The 20,854-nt window shown below is 44.1% G+C and overlaps 1 protein-coding gene across 1 annotated transcript in view; it reads right to left on the reverse strand.

The window, feature by feature from the left end:
* LOC121532760 (growth hormone-releasing hormone receptor-like) overlaps positions 1-20,854 on the reverse strand; it is a 65,671-nt gene that overhangs the window by 14,288 nt on the left and 30,529 nt on the right. Inside the window, exons 6-10 of the mRNA XM_041838554.2 lie at positions 3,212-3,344; positions 2,537-2,690; positions 1,214-1,274; positions 846-915; positions 148-239 (exon numbers count right to left, since the gene is read on the reverse strand). Of these exons, the coding sequence (XP_041694488.2) occupies positions 148-239; positions 846-915; positions 1,214-1,274; positions 2,537-2,690; positions 3,212-3,344 (510 nt within the window). The remainder of the gene's footprint in view (positions 1-147; positions 240-845; positions 916-1,213; positions 1,275-2,536; positions 2,691-3,211; positions 3,345-20,854) is intronic.

Consider the following 20,854-nt stretch of genomic DNA (forward strand, 5'->3'; position numbering starts at 1 on the left):
TCATCGCCTCCCCCTGTCTTTTCCAGTCAGATAACTTCATATTAGAACTGCTCAATAACATCATCTCTCCACTGACCTAGGAAACCCAACTTTTTGTCCAATTACATTGTTCCTCTTTTTTTATCATCCAATGAAAAGACTCCTCACCTGTACTGGTCTGAGTTGTTGAACTGGATCAGGCGAGGGTTCAGTTTCTGTATCAGGATTCTGATTATGTTCATGAAGAGGATGAAATTGACCTGTTGATAAAAAAGTATTTAACACAAATAAAAAAGCTCTGTTTTTTAATCAATAATTTAATCAATCCATTTTTAAAGCCCTTTTTTTAAATCAGCAGTTGTCATAAAGTGCTTTACAGTAACACAACACCAGTACAAATCTAGAAAATAAGGGAGACAGAATAAAAATATTCCCAAGAGGATTCAATAAAGTAAACTAAACAAACAATATTCCTCAATTTCTGGGTTTCATTGACATGATGGCAACAGTGAAGACACAATCTGTACAGCATAGGACAAAGGCCACAATGGGATAAGACAACCTGCTGTGTTGACTATTGGTTGTTCAAGCCCAACAATAGATGTACTCTTTATATGACACTAAAACACCTGAATGAATTAAACACAACCAAACAATTAAGAGCCCTGATGGTACCCTTCCCAGAATCAACGGAGACATATCAGAGAAGCTTAAAACCCTTCCCTTTTAAAAAACATTCTTTAAAAGTAGGCACATACAGTAACAACCACAAGTGCGCTGTGACATAAATGACAGATAATCGGTGTGTCCCTTTAAGACATAATGACACATTGTGTATGACTGATACCCCCATAGGGCCTAGTCACCCCAATAGAAACCACGATTGGCCCTTTGATGATCCACCAATAGGGAGAGTCCTCGTTGATATCCCAGCATCTGTAGGAGGAGAGGGTAACGATCGGTCAGACAAAACTCTATAACAGAGATACAGACAGTACAGTACATAAAGGCCCTTCAGCAATTTCAGTCTCTGGTGGGAGTAAGAACAACAAGAGCCTTTCTCAGTGCATAATATACTTACATGTAAACACTGTACAACCCTTTTGAGAATAGCGAGTTACAAATCACAAACCATTTTCTAGAGGAAAGGAAATGGCCTCAATTAAGGATAATACCCGATAAGGGTTATCATACATTGAGTACTGGGAGAGTAAAATTACAGAGTAATACTCACTCAGTATCCTCAAAATACACCCTGGACCCAATCCATATGACTATGAAGATGATGGGTACGCCTGAAAATGAGTGCAAAAAGTCAAGAAAGAAACTTGAAAAGGAAAAGTGAGTGTAGATAGAAGGAGGAACATTTGTTATACCGGTCAGTTCAAACCCTTATGCTGCTCGGCTTAACATGAGAGACTTAAACAGCAATTATGTAATAAGATGCACATTTTGGCATAGTCTGCAGGATGTAACAATTATATGCTAAGATGTCGCACTTACTGAGTAATTATGAAGAACTTAGAACTAAGTGCTAATTTCAGTAGCTGCACAGGTTTTACCAGAACTCCTTGATAGCCTACTCCCTGTGCTTCTTCAACACACCTGAATGTCTAAGGAGCAAGAATCGAAATGCCAAAAGCAATGTGTTTAATTAAATGCTTAACTGAGTGGAATAACACCTGCTGTTAATATCTAAATAACATTGACATTTTAGTCATTTAGCAGACGCTCTTATCCAGAGCGACTTACAGTTAGTGAATACATTTTTCTTTATATACTGGCCCCCCGTGGGAATCGAACCCACAACCCTGGCGTTGCAAACGCCATGCTCTATCAACAGAGCTACATCCCTGCCGGACATTCCCTCCCCTACCCTGGACGACGCTGGGCCAATTGTGCGCCGCCCATGAGTCTCCCGGTCGCGGCCGGCTGCGACAGAGCCTGGATTCGAACCAGGATCTCTAGTGACACAGTTAGCACTGCGATGCAGTGCCTTAGACCACTGCGCCACTCAGGAGTATAAATAAAATGTGCATCATGATCAGATTGTGGTATATGGAGGCAAAACAATTCATTTGTAAGTCACAATTTCTTGATTCATATGCACTTGATTCATATGAGACACTTCAGCTAAATCGAAAAAAGGATTAGTACTAATAACTATAATAAGCATGCAAAACTAGACGGCATGAAAACCTAAAAGTCACATAAGGGATAAAATAATTATACAAACTTAATCCAATCCAAAATACCAGTGGGAATTGCAGTGGGCCACTAAGTTTAACTTAATTTGTTGCATTATTAAAGTTTACTCCTCTCTATCTAGAGAGAGTTATTTGTGCCATTGAAAAATAATGAGCAGGCGATGTTTTGCGCACAGTTGTTTGACCTTGTGTCCATTTGAATTAATTCTAAAACGTGGAGTGTAATCAATATCAAACAGGATTTGAATAGTGACACACCACGAACCAGAGGAGCAAAAATAAATGGCTCTGTACCACGCAGCAAAGGACTTACTACAGACACAGACAAGGATGATGTATGAGGTGCTCACCCCAGCCCAACAGGCCAAAGCCCCAGAGGCAGCGGCAGCTGTGGTGGAAGGAGGAGAGGAGCAGGGAGTTGAGGTAGAGGGCCTCCACCAGGAGCCAGAAGAAGTTAGCCATGACACAGTAATGACAGAACACCACCGAGGCCTTACAAGCTGCCTGGGGGGGACAATGAGAGAGAGAGAGAGAGAGAGAGAGAGAGAGAGAGAGAGAGAGAGAGAGAGAGACAGAGAGAGTGAGAGAGAGAGAGAGAGAGAGAGAGAGAGAGAGAGAGAGACAGAGAGAGTCAGAGAGAGAGAGAGAGAGAGAGAGAGAGAGAGAGAGAGAGAGAGGCAGAGAGAGAGAGAGAGGCAGAGAGAGAGAGAGAGGCAGAGAGAGAGAGAGGCAGAGAGAGAGAGAGAGGCAGAGAGAGAGAGAGAGAGAGAGCAAGAAAGAAAGAGAGAGACACAGAGAAAGTGCATGGTGGGAAGGAAGAGGGAAGAGTGAGAAAGAGAGAGGTGAGAGTAGTGCGAAGACAGACAGAGGGGGAAATAGGGGGGAAATAAAAGAGAGCGTCACGTGTTGAAAAGCTAGCAAACTGGACCTCTTCCATTTCCCTCTCAACGCATGCTCTGTGTTCTGAACAGTGGAGAGGGTGCAGTGGTTGACTTATGGTGGAGCGGGTGCAGTGGTTGACTTACGGTGGAGAGGGTGCAGTGGTCCGTGTCCTCGCTGGCGAACAGCTTGGCGTCCTTGTTGAACACAGCCATCGCCTTCAGCATGAAGGTGACAAACAGCTGGATGTGAATGTAGTTCCTGGCACAGCGAAGCCTCCTGGGAAGAGCCAGAAAACACAGTCAGGAACGGGGACCACAGGGCAAACAGAAAACACGGCAGGAGTCCTGGACAAAGGACCACATACACAAAGCATGGTCACGACCAAGGACCAAACACACAAAACATGGTGAGGACAAAGGACCACACACACACACACACAAAACACAGTCACGACCCAGGACCACACACACAAAACACGGTGAGGACAAAGGACCACACACATGAAATACGGTCAAGAGCATGAGGGCAAAAAACAACCATACAATCAACTCAAACAACTGCTAACAGGAAGTGAGATTGAAGTTGCACAAGCAATCAACATAAAATAAAAGCTCTTCTCAACCGACACTTGAAAGACATTATTAAAATGAGGTCCATGAAAAAATGTGCACAACAACAAGGGGGCCTCAGATTCAGAAACAAGAAGGGTTGAGAATGAGAGAGAAATGGGGGGGAGGGAGAGAGAGAGAGAGAGAGAGGGTAACGATTTACTTTGACTACATATCCATAACGCATTCATTACACAATTTCATGACGATGTTATAACAGGTCCCAACTGCATTATTAAAAGGTTAATGAAATATATCTATCTATCTATAGCAAATTTATGTCATGCTATGCAAGAGCTCATTTAGGTATCTTAATAGATGCATTACTACAATGACAGCGTAGTGTCATCATTATTGCTGTTCTCAAAAGTGTGCTTCAGTCATACCAGTGTTAGTGAATATGCCAAAAGGCCAAACCTATGCTGATATATAGCCTGTACTATAGTGCCCCATTTCCCCCACCGACCAGTAAATGCCCGTGACTTACTTTATTCTTCTCACTGAGGTCAATGGTGCATGGGGGAAATGGGGCTAGTTAAGATAGTAAGATAAATATGAGTTCTTGCATAGCATGACATGAATGTGCTATAGATATGCTATGGATATATTTCATTAACCTTTAATAATGCAGTTGGGACCTGTTATAACATGTTCATGAAATGCTTATAGTTGGTATGTATACAGTGGGGGAAAAAAAGTATTTAGTCAGCCACCAATTGTGCAAGTTCTCCCACTTAAAAAGATGAGAGAGGCCTGTAATTTTCATCATAGGTACACGTCAACTATGACAGACAAAATGAGGAAAAAAAATCAAAAAAATCACATTGTAGGATTTTTAATGAATTTATTTGCAAATTATGGTAGAAAATAAGTATTTGGTCAATAACAAAAGTTTCTCAATACTTTGTTATATACCCTTTGTTGTCAATGACACAGTTCAAACGTTTTCTGTAAGTCTTCACAAGGTTTTCACACACTGTTGCTGGTATTTTGGCCCATTCCTCCATGCAGATCTCCTCTAGAGCAGTGATGTTTTGGGGCTGTCGCTGGGCAACACGGACTTTCAACTCCCTCCAAAGATTTTCTATGGGGTTGAGATCTGGAGACTGGCTAGGCCACTCCAGGACCTTGAAATGCTTCTTACGAAGCCACTCCTTCGTTGCCCGGGCGGTGTGTTTGGGATCATTGTCATGCTGAAAGACCCAGCCACGTTTCATCTTCAATGCCCTTGCTGATGGAAGGAGGTTTTCACTCAAAATCTCACGATACATGGCCCCATTCATTCTTTCCTTTACACGGATCAGTCGTCCTGGTCCCTTTGCAGAAAAACAGCCCCAAAGCATGATGTTTCCACCCCCATGCTTCACAGTAGGTATGGTGTTCTTTGGATGTAACTCAGCATTCTTTGTCCTCTAAACACGACGAGTTTAGTTTTTACCAAAAAGTTATATTTTGGTTTCATCTGACCATATGACATTCTCCCAATCCTCTTCTGGATCATCCAAATGCACTCTAGCAAACTTCAGACGGGCCTGGACATGTACTGGCTTAAGCAGGGGACACGTCTTCACTGCAGGATTTGAGTCCCTGGCGGCGTAGTGTGTTACTGATGGTAGGCTTTGTTACTTTGGTCCCAGCTCTCTGCAGGTCATTCACTAGGTCCCCCTGTGTGGTTCTGGGATTTTTGCTCACCGTTCTTGTGATCATTTTGACCCCACGGGGTGAGATCTTGCGTGGAGCCCCAGATCAAGGGAGATTATCAGTGGTCTTATATGTCTTCCATTTCCTAATAATTGCTCCCACAGTTGATTTCTTCAAACCAAGCTGCTTACCTATTGCAGATTCAGTCTTCCCAGCCTGGTGCAGGTCTACAATTTTGTTTCAAATCAAATCAAATCAAATGTTATTGGTCACATGCGCCGAATACAACAGGTGCAGACATTACAGTGAAATGCTTACTTACAGCCCTTAACCAACAGTGCATTTATTTTAAACAAAAAAAGTAAGAATAAAACAACAACAAAAAAAGTGTTGAGAAAAAAAGAGCAGAAGTAAAATAAAGTGACAGTAGGGAGGCTATATATACAGTAAAATAAAGTGACAGTAGGGAGGCTATATATACAGGGGGGTACCGTTGCAGAGTCAATGTGCGGGGGCACCGGCTAGTTGAGGTAGTTGAGGTAATATGTACATGTGGGTAGAGTTAAAGTGACTATGCATAAATACTTAACAGAGTAGCAGCAGCGTAAAAGGATGGGGTGGGGGGGCAGTGCAAATAGTCCGGGTAGCCATGATTAGCTGTTCAGGAGTCTTATGGCTTGGGGGTAGAAGCTGTTGAGAAGTCTTTTGGACCTAGACTTGGCACTCCGGTACCGCTTGCCGTGCGGTAGCAGAGAGAACAGTCTATGACTAGGGTGGCTGGAGTCTTTGACAATTTTGAGGGCCTTCCTCTGACACCGCCTGGTATAGAGGTCCTGGATGGCAGGGAGCTTTGCCCCAGTGATGTACTGGGCCGTACGCACTACCCTCTGTAGTGCCTTGCGGTCAGAGGCCAAGCAGTTGCCATACCAGGCGGTGATGCAACCAGTCAGGATGCTCTCGATGGTGCAGCTGTAGAATTTTTTGAGGATCTGAGGACCCATGCCAAAACTTTTTAGTCTCCTGAGGGGGAATAGGCTTTGTCGTGCCCTCTTCACGACTGTCTTGGTGTGTTTGGACCATGATAGTTCGTTGGTGATGTGGACACCAAGGAACTTGAAGCTCTCAACCTGTTCCACTACAGCCCCGTCGATGAGAATGGGGCGTGCTCAGTCCTCTTCTTTTTCCTGTAGTCCACAATCATCTCCTTTGTCTTGGTCACGTTGAGGGAGAGGTTGTTGTCCTGGCACCACACGGCCAGATCTCTGACCTCCTCCCTATAGGCTGTCTCATCGTTGTCGGTGATCAGGCCTACCACTGTTGTGTCGTCGGCAAACTTAATGATGGTGTTGGAGTCGTGCCTGGCCATGCAGTCATGGGTGAACAGAGAGTACAGGAGGGGACTGAGCACGCACCCCTGAGGGGCCCCCGTGTTGAGGATCAGTGTGGCAGATGTGTTGTTACCTACCCTTACCACCTGGGGGCGGCCCGTCAGGAAGTCCAGGATCCAGTTGCAGAGGGAGGTGTTTAGTCCCAGGATCCTTAGCTTAGTGATGAGCTTAGAGGGCACTATGGTGATGAATGCTGAGCTGTAGTCAATGAATAGCATTCTCACGTAGGTGTTCCTCTTGTCCAGGTGGGAAAGGGCAGTGTGGAGTGCGATAGAGATTGCATCATCTGTGGATCTGTTGGGGCGGTATGCAAATTGGAGTGGGTCTAGGGTTTCTGGGATTATGCTGTTGATGTGAGCCATGACCAGTCTTTCAAAGCACTTCATGGCTACAGACGTCAGTGCTACGGGTCGGTAGTCATTTAGGCAGGTTATCTTAGTGTCCTTTGACAGCTCTTTGGTCATGGCCATAGTGGAGTTTGGAGTGTGACTGTTTGAGGTTGTGGACAGGTGTCTTTTATACTGATAACAAGTTCAAACAGGTGCCATTAATACAGGTAACGAGTGGAGGACAGAGGAGCCTCATAAAGAAGAAGTTACAGGTCTGTGAGAGCCAGAAATCTTGCTTGTTTGTAGGTGACCAAATACTTATTTTCCACCATCATTTGCAAATAAATTCATAAAAAATCCTACAATGTGATTTTCTGGAAAACTGTTTCTCAATTTGTCTGTCATAGTTGACGTGTACCTATGATGAAAATTACAGGACTCTCTCATCTTTTTAAGTGGGAGCACTTGCACAATTGGTGGCTGACTAAATACTTTTTTCCCCACTGTATGTATATGTAATAAATGCGTTATGGATATGTAGTCAAAGTAAATAATTACCGAAGGGCGGGAGCGAGAGAGCAAACAAGACTGTGCTGGCAGTAGCAGGTGTGCATTATTGAGAGCATACGGTTATACCACGTAGCTTTAGCACAGGCTTAGAGCGTCTGCCCCTCTGATTATTACATATCCAGCTCATACAATCCAAATGTCATGGGCTCTATATCACCATCCCCAATGTGTGAGCCCAGTCAGTTCCCTTTCACTCTGTCAACTCGGTACAACACAGCTATGGGGAGTTTGCGAGCTAGCGCCCTCTACTGAACATTAGAATCACGTCTGACAAGGCCAATGAACACTGTGTCTCACCGGAAGCCCCGCCTTCAACAGGAGATAAACTCTCATTCCTTCAATTCATCTGCACTTCAACTCGAGCTGTGCAGAACCATTCACTCAAAAAAACAACATTGGAACGCAAAATGTATTAGGCTTTAATCCAACTTAACTCTCCCACTTAAGGAGGGCATGCTCATCCTTCTGGACATTGTGTGTTTGGTAACTAGTTTCGTGAAGTTCCCTACCAATTTGTTATTTATTATTCTGCCTGTTTAGCCTCGCTAACTGGTTGTAAGTAAGATGACTACCATGAACGAGTCGACAAAGGCTGTTAAACTGGGTTCGAGTTCACGACCTTGACCACAGTCATGCGGTTTCACCATGTCTTTGAATGATACTCACGAGTGTTGTCTTGTATGTCCCGGTTGGGTGCATGCTCATGCTGCCCTGGATCGAACCAGCTTGTGTGACTACTGTCACCAACTGCGCACAAGTTCTCGAGGCGTGTAACCTTCCTTAGAAGGCTTGGTGGGACTGAAGTTGACTTTCCTCCGCTGGGTGCCTGTACCTCGGTGGAGTCTGAGTTGCAGGATATGGGGGTGGATCTGGGATTGTGGTTGGATCACATGGAGCTATCCTCCCAGCATGGCAATATATAGAGTTGGCTGATATCTCGGTCTCCTTCGGTGTTACACAGGACTCACATTTGGATGATAACTTGGTGTCTCTGGCCAGTTCAGTTTTTTTTCTGAGACAGAGATGGAGGGTTTGGCTTCGGGGCAGCCACACTTCCCTGCTACGGATAGCCAGTATTTCCTGGTTCCCAAAAGGGGCAGGACTTTGCGTCCCATTTTGGACATGCATGCCCTAAACAAGCACCTCAGGGTCTACAAATTCAGAATGCTCACGAACATCTGGTTGTTAGTCAGTGCGCCCGGGCGATTGGTTCACCCCCATCGACCTGAAGGACATGTACTTTCATGTGGCACTATATTCCCGTCACAGAAAGTTCCTGAGTTTCCGTTTCGAGGCTGCAGCCTACAGGTTTCTGGTCCTCACTTTCGGGCTTTCTGTCTCGCCACGCAAGTTGTGGAAGTGGGTTTGGCACCTATGCAGTGTCTGGGGCTCAAGATATTGGACTACCTGGACAATTGGCTGGTGGAAACAGAGTCGATGGAGCAAATGGTGTTGCACACATCCATGCTGGTTTCCCATGTTCAGTCTCTGGGTTTCATAGTGAATCAAGGGAAGAGCTATTTAACTCCATCTCAGCATATTCCGTTTCTGGGTCTTGAGTTAGACTCAGTCAAGGATCGTGCGTTCTTGTCCCCGCAGAGGGACGTCGGTTTCCGGCTTTGCTTGGCCCGATTTCGTCTGGGTCACATGTGCCTGCGCCTATTGGGGATGATGGCTTCTATGATAGTTGTGGTTCCCCTCGAGCTGTTGCTGATTCAACCTTTCCAGCGGAAGGGTGATTGACACTTGCTTGGACGCATCGCATCACCTAAACCGGTAACTCTGGGTGTCCCTGTCATGCCTACGGCCTCTGGCTCGGTGGAGTGCGCTATGCGAAGGTTGTGGACAGTGTTGCAGAGCGCGCTGAACATCAATTACCTGGAGCTGTTGGCAGTGTACATAGCGCTCAGGTGTTTTCTCCCGTTGTTGACAGGCCAGCATGTGCGGGCGAGGACCGACAACGGGACAGTGGGGGTGTACATCAACAGACAGGGAGGGGTGCGGTCTCAACACGGGTGCAGATCTGCTATCCAGGGGGGGTCCCGCTCTCAGGAGTGTTTCCCAGATATGGTAAATGTTCTTCAGGGCCTACGCATCTTTACACATCGCGAGAAAGCACGCATTGTCTACTTTTTAAAGGAACTGGATGCTTTCACTCACCAGTGGCCTTGCACCCTCCTTTACTCGTTTCCCCCTGTGGACCTGATTCCGCCGACGCTTGTGAGGGTGCATTGGAAGGGTTTGTCGTTGATCCTTGTGGCTCCCCGTTGGCCCAAATGACCTTGATTCGTGGATATCATTCGCCTTTTAGGCAGGGACCATGGCAACTCCAGTTGCACAGGGACCCGGGGCAGGTCTAGCACCCACAGCCAGAGATTTGGAATCTGTGGGCTTGGCCCCTGAAATATCTAATCTGATGGCAAGGGGTTTACCTCTGAACGTTACTGCTACTTTACAGTCTGCAAGGGCACGCTCCATGAGAGGGTTGTATGGTTATAAGTGGCGGGTGTTCAAGCTTTGGTGTCAAAATAAAGGAATTTTCAGAGCTTTCTGGTGGACATTTTAATGTTCCTAAAAGGGGCTTTTCCGAGCAGGGACATTCATTGTCCACCTTGAAGGTGTATAAAATAGCTATTTCAGCGTGTGATGTGGGAATTGAAAGTGCCACTCCAAGGGCTCATCGCCTGGCGGTGCGGTTTTTAAAAAGGTGTGTGCCATCTCAGGCCGGTTTCTAAATCTATTGTTTCTGAGGAGCAGTAGGAGGTTACATGCCCTGTGTTTGGTACGAGCATTATGCATGGAGTCTGAATCTGAAGATCCTCACCTACAAGTCTGTTTGTTTCTGAAGAGCAGCGGTTACATGCCCTGTGTCCGGTACGAGCATTGTGCATGTACATTGAGCGGACCGGGGTGACCAACCGGTTGTCTGTTTTGCTAATCCGGCTCTGGCATATGACAGCAAAAGGCAGGAATTACCTAACCCCACTTCCCGGCACACAATCATTTTCTGTAAACAAATCCGTGCACCAAGATGCGTGGTAAATTTACTGCTGAAGAAAAAGCCCCTTTATAATGAAGCCATAATACATTTTGCGATATGGCATAGGCTACACTTAATCAGAGGTGTTTTTAGGATTTCCACACATAGTGAACATTTGTTAGCAGGATCAGATTTAGGGGGGATTTAGGGGGGGGGGAAAAACACATTTCATTCAATTCTACATCAGTTACATGATACAAGCCATACAGTGCCTTGCAAAAGTATTCATCCCCCTTGGCGTTTTTCCTATTTTGTTGCATTACAACCTGTAATTTAAATGGATTTGTATTTCATGTAATGGACATACACAAAATAGTCCAAATTGGTGAAGTGAAATATTTTTTTTTACTTACGATCTGGTGCAACCAATTACCTTCAGAAGTCACATAATTAGTTTTAAAAAAGTCCACCTGTGTGCAATCTAAGTGTTACATGATCTGTCACATTTTTGGAAGCCACTGTAAATGGCTATTGTAGCTGGAAATGGCTGATTTTTTATGGAATATCTACAGTGGGGAAAAAAAGTATTTAGTCAGCCACCAATTGTGCAAGTTCTCCCACTTAAAAATATGAGAGAGGCCTGTAATTTTCATCATAGGTACACGTCAACTATGACAGACAAAATGAGATTTTTTTTCTCCAGAAAATCACATTGTAGGATTTTGAATGAATTTATTTGCAAATTATGGTGGAAAATAAGTATTTGGTCAATAACAAAAGTTTCTCAATAGTTTGTTATATACCCTTTGTTGGCAATGACACAGGTCAAACGTTTTCTGTAAGTCTTCACAAGGTTTTCACACACTGTTGCTGGTATTTTGGCCCATTCCTCCATGCAGATCTCCTCTAGAGCAGTGATGTTTTGGGGCTGTCGCTGGGCAACACGGACTTTCAACTCCCCTCCAAAGATTTTCTATGGGGTTGAGATCTGGAGACTGGCTAGGCCACTCCAGGACCTTGAAATGCTTCTTACGAAGCCACTCCTTCGTTGCCCGGGCGGTGTGTTTGGGATCATTGTCATGCTGAAAGACCCAGCCACGTTTCATCTTCAATGCCCTTGCTGATGGAAGGAGGTTTTCACTCAAAATCTCACGATACATGGCCCCATTCATTCTTTCCTTTACACGGATCAGTCGTCCTGGTCCCTTTGCAGAAAAACAGCCCCAAAGCATGATGTTTCCACCCCCATGCTTCACAGTAGGTATGGTGTTCTTTGGATGCAACTCAGCATTCTTTGTCCTCCAAACACGACGAGTTGGGTTTTTACGGGGTGAGATCTTGCGTGGAGCCCCAGATCGAGGGAGATTATCATTGGTCTTGTATGTCTTCCATTTCCTAATAACTGCTCCCACAGTTGATTTCTTCAAACCAAGCTGCTTACCTATTGCAGATTCAGTCTTCCCAGCCTGGTGCAGGTCTACAATTTTGTTTCTGGTGTCCTTTGACAGCTCTTTGGTCTTGGCCATAGTGGAGTTTGGAGTGTGACTGTTTGAGGTTGTGGACAGGTGTCTTTTATACTGATAAGTTCAAACAGGTGCCATTAATACAGGTAACGAGTGGAGGACAGAGGAGCCTCTTAAAGAAGAAGTTACAGGTCTGTGAGAGCCAGAAATCTTGCTTGTTTGTAGGTGACCAAATACGTATTTTCCACCATAATTTGCAAATAAATTCATTAAAAATCCTACAATGTGATTTTCTGGAAAAAAAAGTCTCAATTTGTCTTTCATAGTTGACGTGTACCTATGATGAAAATTACAGGCCTCTCTCATATTTTTAAGTGGGAGAACTTGCACAATTGGTGGCTGACTAAATACTTTTTTCCCCACTGTACACACACTTGTTCTGAAAGGCCCCAGAGTCTGCAACACCAATAAGCTAAGGGCACCACCAAGCAAGCGGCACCATGAAGACCAAGGAGCTCTCCAAACAGGTCAGGGACTAAGTTGTGGAGAAGTACAGATCAGGGTTGGGTTAAAAAAAAATACCTGAAACTTTGAACATCCCACGGACCACCATTAAATCCATTATTAAAAAATGGAAAGAATATGGCACCACAACAAACCTGCCAAGAGAGGGCCGCCCACCAAAACTCACGGACCAGGCAAGGAGGGCATTAATCAGAGAGGGAACAAAGAGACCAAAAATCACCCTTAAGGAGCTGCAAAGCTCCACAGCGGAGATTGGAGTATCTGTCCATAGAACCACTTTAAGCCGTACACTCCACAGAGCTGGGCTTTATGGAAGAGTGGCCAGAAAAAAACCATTGCTTAAAGAAAAAAATAAGCAAACACATTTGGTGTTCGCCAAAAGGTATGTGGGAGACTCCCCAAACATATGGAAGAAGGTACTCTAGTCAGATGAGACTAACATTTTGCTTTTTGGCCATCAAGGAAAATACTATGTCTGGCGCAAATCCAACACCTCTCATCACCCAGAGAACACCATCCCCACAGTGAAGCATGGTGGTGGCAGCATCATGCTGTGGGGACGTTTTTCATTGGCAGGGACTAGAAAACTGGTCAGAATTGAATGGATGGCGCTAAATACAGGGAAATTCTTGAGGGAAACCTTTCAGTCTTCCAGAGATTTGAGACTGGGACGGAGGTTCACCTTCCAGCAGGACAATGACCCTAAGCATACTGCTAAAGCAACACTTGAGTGGTTTAAGGGGAAACATTTAAATGTCTTGGAATGGCCTAGACAAAGCCCAGACGTCAATCCAATTGAGAATCTGTGGTATGACTTAAAGATTGCTGTACACCAGCGGAGCCCATTCAACTTGAAGGAGCTGGAGCAATTTTGCCTTGAAGAATGGGCAAAAATCCCAGTGGCTAGATATGCCAAGCTTATAGAGACATACCCCAAGAGACTTGCAGCTGTAATTTCTGCAAAAGGTAGCTCTACAAAGTATTGACTTTGGGGGGGGGGGTGAATAGTTATGCACGCTCAAGTTCTGTTTTTTTCTCTTATTTCTTGTTTGTTTCACAACAAAAAATATTTTGCATCTTCAAAGTGGTAGGCATGTTGTGTAAATCAAATGATACAAACTCCCCCAAAAAATCTACAGTGGGGAAAAAAAGTATTTAGTCAGCCACCAATTGTGCAAGTTCTCCCACTTAAAAAGATGAGAGAGGCCTGTAATTTTCATCATAGGTACACGTCAACTATGACAGACAAATTGAGAAAATAATATCCAGAAAATCACATTGTAGGATTTTTAATGAATTTATTTGCAAATTATGGTGGAAAATAAGTATTTGGTCAATAACAAAAGTTTCTCAATACTTTGTTATATACCCTTTGTTGGCAATGACACAGGTCAAACGTTTTCTGTAAGTCTTCACAAGGTTTTCACACACTGTTGCTGGTATTTTGGCCCATTCCTCCATGCAGATCTCCTCTAGAGCAGTGATGTTTTGGGGCTGTCGCTGGGCAACACGGACTTTCAACTCCCTCCAAAGATTTTCTATGGGGTTGAGATCTGGAGACTGGCTAGGCCACTCCAGGACCTTGAAATGCTTCTTACGAAGCCACTCCTTCGTTGCCCGGGCGGTGTGTTTGGGATCATTGTCAAGCTGAAAGACCCAGCCACATTTCATCTTCAATGCCCTTGCTGATGGAAGGAGGTTTTCACTCAAAATCTCACGATACATGGCTCCATTCATTCTTTCCTTTACACGGATCAGTCGTCCTGGTCCCTTTGCAGAAAAAACAGCCCCAAAGCATGATGTTTCCACCCCCATGCTTCACAGTAGGTATGGTGTTCTTTGGATGCAACTCAGCATTCTTTGTCCTCCAAACACGACAAGTTGAGTTTTTACCAAAAAGTTATATTTTGGTTTCATCTGACCATATGACATTCTCCCAATCCTCTTCTGGATCATCCAAATGCACTCTAGCAAACTTCAGACGGGCCTGGACATGTACTGGCTTAAGCAGGGGGACACGTCTTGCACTGCAGGATTTGAGTCCCTGGCGGCGTAGTGTGTTACTGATGGTAGGCTTTGTTACTTTGGTCCCAGCTCTCTGCAGGTCATTCACTAGGTCCCCCCATGTGGTTCTGGGATTTTTGCTCACCGTTCTTGTGATCATTTTGACCCCACGGGGTGAGATCTTGCGTGGAGCCCCAGATCGAGGGAGATTATCAGTGGTCTTGTATGTCTTCCATTTCCTAATAATTGCTCCCACAGTTGATTTCTTCAAACCAAGCTGCTTACCTATTGCAGATTCAGTCTTCCCAGCCTGGTGCAGGTCTACAATTTTGTTTCTGGTGTCCTTTGACAGCTCTTTGGTCTTGGCCATAGTGGAGTTTGGAGTGTGACTGTTTGAGGTTGTGGACAGGTGTCTTTTATACTGATAACAAGTTCAAACAGGTGCCATTAATACAGGTAACGAGTGGAGGACAGAGGAGCCTCTTAAAGAAGAAGTTACAGGTCTGTGAGAGCCAGAAATCTTGCTTGTTTGTAGGTGACCAAATACTTATTTTCCACCATAATTTGCAAATAAATTCATTAAAAATCCTACAATGTGATTTTCTGGAGAAAAAAAAATCTCAGTTTGTCTGTCATAGTTGACGTGTACCTATGATGAAAATTACAGGCCTCTCTCATCTTTTTAAGTGGGAGAACTTGCACAATTGGTGGCTGACTAAATACTTTTTTTCCCCACTGTATTTTAATTCCAGGTTGTAAGGCAACAAAATAGGAAAAATGCCAAGGGGGGTGAATACTTTCGCAAGCCACTGTAAGCTGAAATGTTTTTAATTATACACAAATTAACAAAATGAGTGGCTACAAACTGAGATCAACCTGGTCTTGAATTCAAACAAACTATAGCCCAGGCCAATGAAGCGACACACAGAAAACACCAGTCTCAACGTCAACAGTGAAGAGGGGACTCTGGGATGCTGACCTTCTAGGCAGAGTTGCAAAGAAAAAGCCATATCTCAGACTGGCCAATAAAAATAAAAGATTAAGATGGGCAGTCTGAGATATGGCTTTTTCTTTGCAACTCTGCCTAGAAGGTCAGCATCCCGGAGTCGCCTCTTCACTGTTGACGTTGAGAATGGTGTTTTGCGGGTACTATTTAATGAAGCTGCCAGTTGAGGACCTGTGAGGCACCTGTTTCTCAAACTAGACACTGTCCTCTTGCTCAGTTGTGCACCGGGGCCTCCCACTCCTCTTTCTATTCTGGTTAGAGCCCGTTTGCGCTGTTCTGTGAAGGGAGTAGTACACAGCAATGTACGAGATCTTCAGTTTCTTGGCAATTTCTCGCATGGAATAGCCTTCATTTCTCAGAATAAGAATAGACTGATGAGTTTCAGAAGAAAGTTCTTTGCTTCTGGCCATTTTGCGCCTGTAATCGAACCCACAATTGCTGATGCTCCAGATACTCAACTAGTCTCAAGAAGGCCAGTTTTATTACTTCTTTAAATCAGCACAACAGTTTTCAGATGTGCTAAAAAACTTGGATTAGCAAACACAACGTGCCATTGGAAAACAGGCATGATGGTTGCTGATAATGGGCCTCTGTACGCCTATGTAGATATTCCATAAAAAAATAAGCGGTTTCCAGCTACAATAGCCATTTACAACATTAACAATGTCTACACTGTATTTCTGATCAATTTGATGTTATTTTAAATGGACAAAAAATGCTTTTCTTTCGAAAACAAGGACATTTGTAAGTGACCCCAAACTTTTGAAAGGTAGTGTATATATATATTTTATACACACATATATATTATACATAGGAACAGTTTACACAACAGCTCCCAGGTGACTTTTATACAGGTAACGAGCTGAGATTAGGAGCACACTCTTAAAGGGAGTGCTCCTAATCTCAGCTTGTTACCTGTATAAAAGACACCTGTCCACAGAAGCAATCAATCAATCAGATTCCAAACTCTCCACCACGGCCAAGACCAACGAGCTCTCCAAGGATGTCAGGGACAAGATTGCAGACCTACACAAGGCTGGAATGGGCTACAAGACCATCGCCAAGCAGCTTGGTGAGAAGGTGACAACAGTTGGTGCGATTATTCGCAAATGGAAGAAACACAAAATAACTGTCAATCTCCCTCGGCCTGGGTCTCCATGCAAGATCTCACCTTGTGGAGTTGCAATGATCATGAGAACGGTGAGGAATCAGCCCAGAACTACACGGGAGGATCTTGTCAATGATCTCAAGGCAGCTGGGACCATAGTCACCAAGAAAACAATTGGTAACACACTACGCCGTGAAGAACTGAAATCCTGCAGCGCCCGCAAGGTCCCCCTGCTCAAGAAAGCACATATACAGGCCTGTCTGAAGTTTGCCAATGAACATCTGAATAATTCAGAGGAGAACTGGGTGAAAGTGTTGTGGTCAGATGAGACCAAAATCAAGCTCTTTGGCATCAACTCAACTCGCCGTGTTTGGAGGAGGAGGAATGCTGCCTATGACCCCAAGAACACCATCCCCACTGTCAAACATGGAGGTGGAAACATTATGCTTTGGGGGTGTTTTTCTGCTAAGAGGACAGGACAACTTCACCGCATCAAAGGGACGATGGACGGGGCCATGTACCGTCAAATCTTGGGTGAGAACCTCCTTCCCTCAGCCAGGGCATTGAAAATGGGTCGTGGATGGGTATTCCAGCATGACAATGACCCAAAACACACGGCAAAGGCAACAAAGGAGTGGCTCAAGAAGAAGCACATTAAGGTCCTGGAGTGGCCTAGCCAGTCTCCAGACCTTAATCCCATAGAAAATCTGTGGAGGGAGCTGAAGGTTCGAGTTGCCAAATGTCAGCCTCGAAACCTTAATGACTTGGAGAAGATCTGCATAGAGGAGTGGGACAAAATCCCTCCTGAGATGTGTGTAAACCTGGTGGCCAACTTCAAGAAACGTCTGACCTCTGTGATTGCCAACAAGGGTTTTGCCACCAAGTACTAAGTCATGTTTTGCAGAGGGTTCAAATACTTATTTCCCTCATTAAAATGCAAATCACTTTAACATTTTTGACATGTGTTTTTCTGGATTTTTTTGTAGTTATTCTTTCTCTCACTGTTCAAATAAACCTACCATTAAAATTATAGACTGATCATGTCTTTGTCAGTGGGCAAACGTATAAAATCAGCAGGTGATCAAATACTTAATTCCCTCACTGTACATACATACATACATACATACATACATACATACATACATACATACACACACAGTATCAGTCAAAAGTTTGGACACACTTACTCATTCAAGGGTTTTTATTTTTAAATGTTTTTACATTGTAGAATATTAATGAAAACATCAAAACTATGAATTAACACATATGGAATCATGTAGTAACCAAAAAAGTAAACCACATGCACTAGAAGACTCAAGGCTGTAATTGCTGCCAAATGTGCTTCAACAAAGTGCTGAGTTAAGGGTCTGAATACTTATGTAAATGTGATATTTAAGTTTTGTATTTTTAATAAATTAGCAAATATTTCTAAAAGCCTGTTTTTGCTTTGTCATTATGGGGTATTGTGTGTAGATTGATGAGGGGGAAAAACAATTTAATCAATTTTAGAATAAGGCTGTAACCTAACAAAATGTGGAAAAAGTCAAGGGGTCTGAATACTTTCCGAAGGCACTGTATAATACATACAAGGGGCTTCAGCTCCGGTAAGCCCCTGCATTACTCCGGAGCTGCTTGAGAGAATGCTAATGCACAGTTAGACACATCAGTAGAGGTGCAATCTAATTAACTCGTTTCCCCCTGTGGACCTGATTCAGCCGACACTTGTGAGGGTGCATTGGAAGGGTTTGTCATTGATCCTTGTGGCTCCCCGTTGGCCCAAATGACCTTGATTCGTGGATATCATTCACCTTTTAGGCAGGGACCATGGCAACTCCAGTTGCACAGGGACCCGGGGCAGGTCTAGCACCCACAGCCAGAGATTTGGAATCTGTGGGCTTGGCCCCTGAAATATCTAATCTGATGGCAAGGGGTTTACCTCTGAACGTTACTGCTACTTTACAGTCTGCAAGGGCACGCTCCAAGGGGTCTGAATACTTTCCGAAGGCACTGTATAATACATACAAGGGGCTTCAGCCCCGGTAAGCACCTGCATTACTCCAGAGCTGCTTGAGAGAATGCTAATGCACAGTTAGACACATCAGTAGAGGTGCAATCTCAGCAGCATAAAAGCTGATAGAATTTCAACCACATAAAAGATGCATCAAAGCCAAACTGATATCTTATCAGAAACATGTTGGGTCATTTTCACAGCTTTCTAGTTCCTTACAACCAGTCAAACTGATGTCATTTGGAAATTTTGCACAGAAAAAAAAATCACCATCTTTTGGGGGTTATTGCATTTTCTTCCCGGTCTCTAAACGTCTTTGCTCCATTAAAGAAGCAGAGATAACAGAGCAAACTTTACCAATGTCAACTAGATTAAAGAATTCATGTTTGACATTCTGGTGAGCAAGAGTTGATTTAGTCTTCTAGGACAACATATGACAGAAGAGAAGAAGCATGTATCTAATTATAGACAAGTTGACTAACAAATAGCCTACCAACATTTCTGAATTATAAGCAGAAACATATCTAAAAATAAATAAATAAATCCTGCACCCCCTGTCAAAGAATCGTTGTGCAGTCTCTGACTGTAGCATTTTCTATATTAGCTGCGTACTTGAATAATAGTGAGAGAGAGACAGCAAATCACAAATCTATGGATTTGTCCTTTCAGAGTGCCCACATGTTTGATTAGATTAGACTGCTAAAAATGTCTGGAGGGAGAGAGGAGGGGAGATGAGTGGAGGGAGGAAAGCGTGCTAGACATTCTCTCAACAGGAACGTCTGAATCCAAAATAGGTGTAGCTTGGAGAAATGGAGTGCCATTGTTCCTCGTTAGTGACAGGGGTCCTAGGCTTCACCCCAATGGTAACCTGGACAAAATACAGCACAGAGCTGCTGAATGGCAAACTATACGTTTTCTTAGTCTGAGAAGTACAGTGGGGAAAAAAATTATTTAGTCAGCCACCAATTGTGCAAGTTCTCCCACTTAAAAAGATGAGAGAGGCCTGTAATTTTCATCAAAGGTACACGTCAAATATGACAGATAAATTGAGGAAAAAAATTCCAGAAAATCACATTGTAGGATTTTTAATGAATTTATTTGCTAATTATGGTGGAAAATAAGTATTTGGTCACCTACAAACAAGCAAGATTTCTGGCTCTCACAGACCTGTAACTTCTTCTTTAAGAGGCTCCTCTGTCCTCCACTTGTTACCTGTATTAATGGCACCTGTTTGAACTTGTTATCAGTATAAAAGACACCTGTCCACAACCTCAAACAGTCACACTCCAAACTCCACTATGGCCAAGACCAAAGAGCTGTCAAAGGACACCAGAAACAAAATTGTAGACCTGCACCAGGCTGGGAAGACTGAATCTGCAATCGGTAAGCAGCTTGGTTTGAAGAAATCAACTGTGGGAGCAATTATTAGGAAATGGAAGACTTACAAGACCACTGATAATCTCCCTAGATCTGGGCTCCACGCAAGATCTCACACCGTGGGGTCAAAATGATCACAAGAACGGTGAGCAAAAATCCCAGAACCACACATGGGGACCTAGTGAATGACCTGCAGAGAGCTGGGACCAAAGTAACAAAGCCTACCATCAGTAACACACTACACCGCCAGGGACTCAAATCCTGCAGTGCCAGACGTGTCCCCCTGCTAAAGCCAGTACATGTCCAGGCCCGTCTGAAGTTTGCTAGAGTGCATTTGGATGATCCAAAAGAGGATTGGGAGAATGTCATATGGTCAGATGAAACCAAAATAGAACTTTTTGGTAAAAACTCAACTCGTCGTGTTTGGAGGACAAAGAATGCTGAGTTGCATCCAAAGAACACCATACCTACTGTGAAGCATGGGGGTGGAAACATCATGCTTTGGGGCTGTTTTTCTGCAAAGGGACCAGGACGACTGATCCGTGTAAAGGAAAGAATGAATGGGGCCATGTATCGTGAGATTTTGAGTGAAAACCTCCTTCCATCAGCAAGGGCATTGAAGATGAAACGTGGCTGGGTCTTTCAGCATGACAATGATCCCAAACACACCGCCCGGGCAACGAAGGAGTGGCTTCGTAAGAAGCATTTCAAGGTCCTGGAGTGGCTTAGCCAGTCTCCAGATCTCAACCCCATAGAAAATCTTTGGAGGGAGTTGAAAG

This window comes from Coregonus clupeaformis, chromosome 20 (assembly GCF_020615455.1).
Source record: "Coregonus clupeaformis isolate EN_2021a chromosome 20, ASM2061545v1, whole genome shotgun sequence".
Classification (NCBI taxonomy): Eukaryota; Metazoa; Chordata; class Actinopteri; order Salmoniformes; family Salmonidae; genus Coregonus; species Coregonus clupeaformis.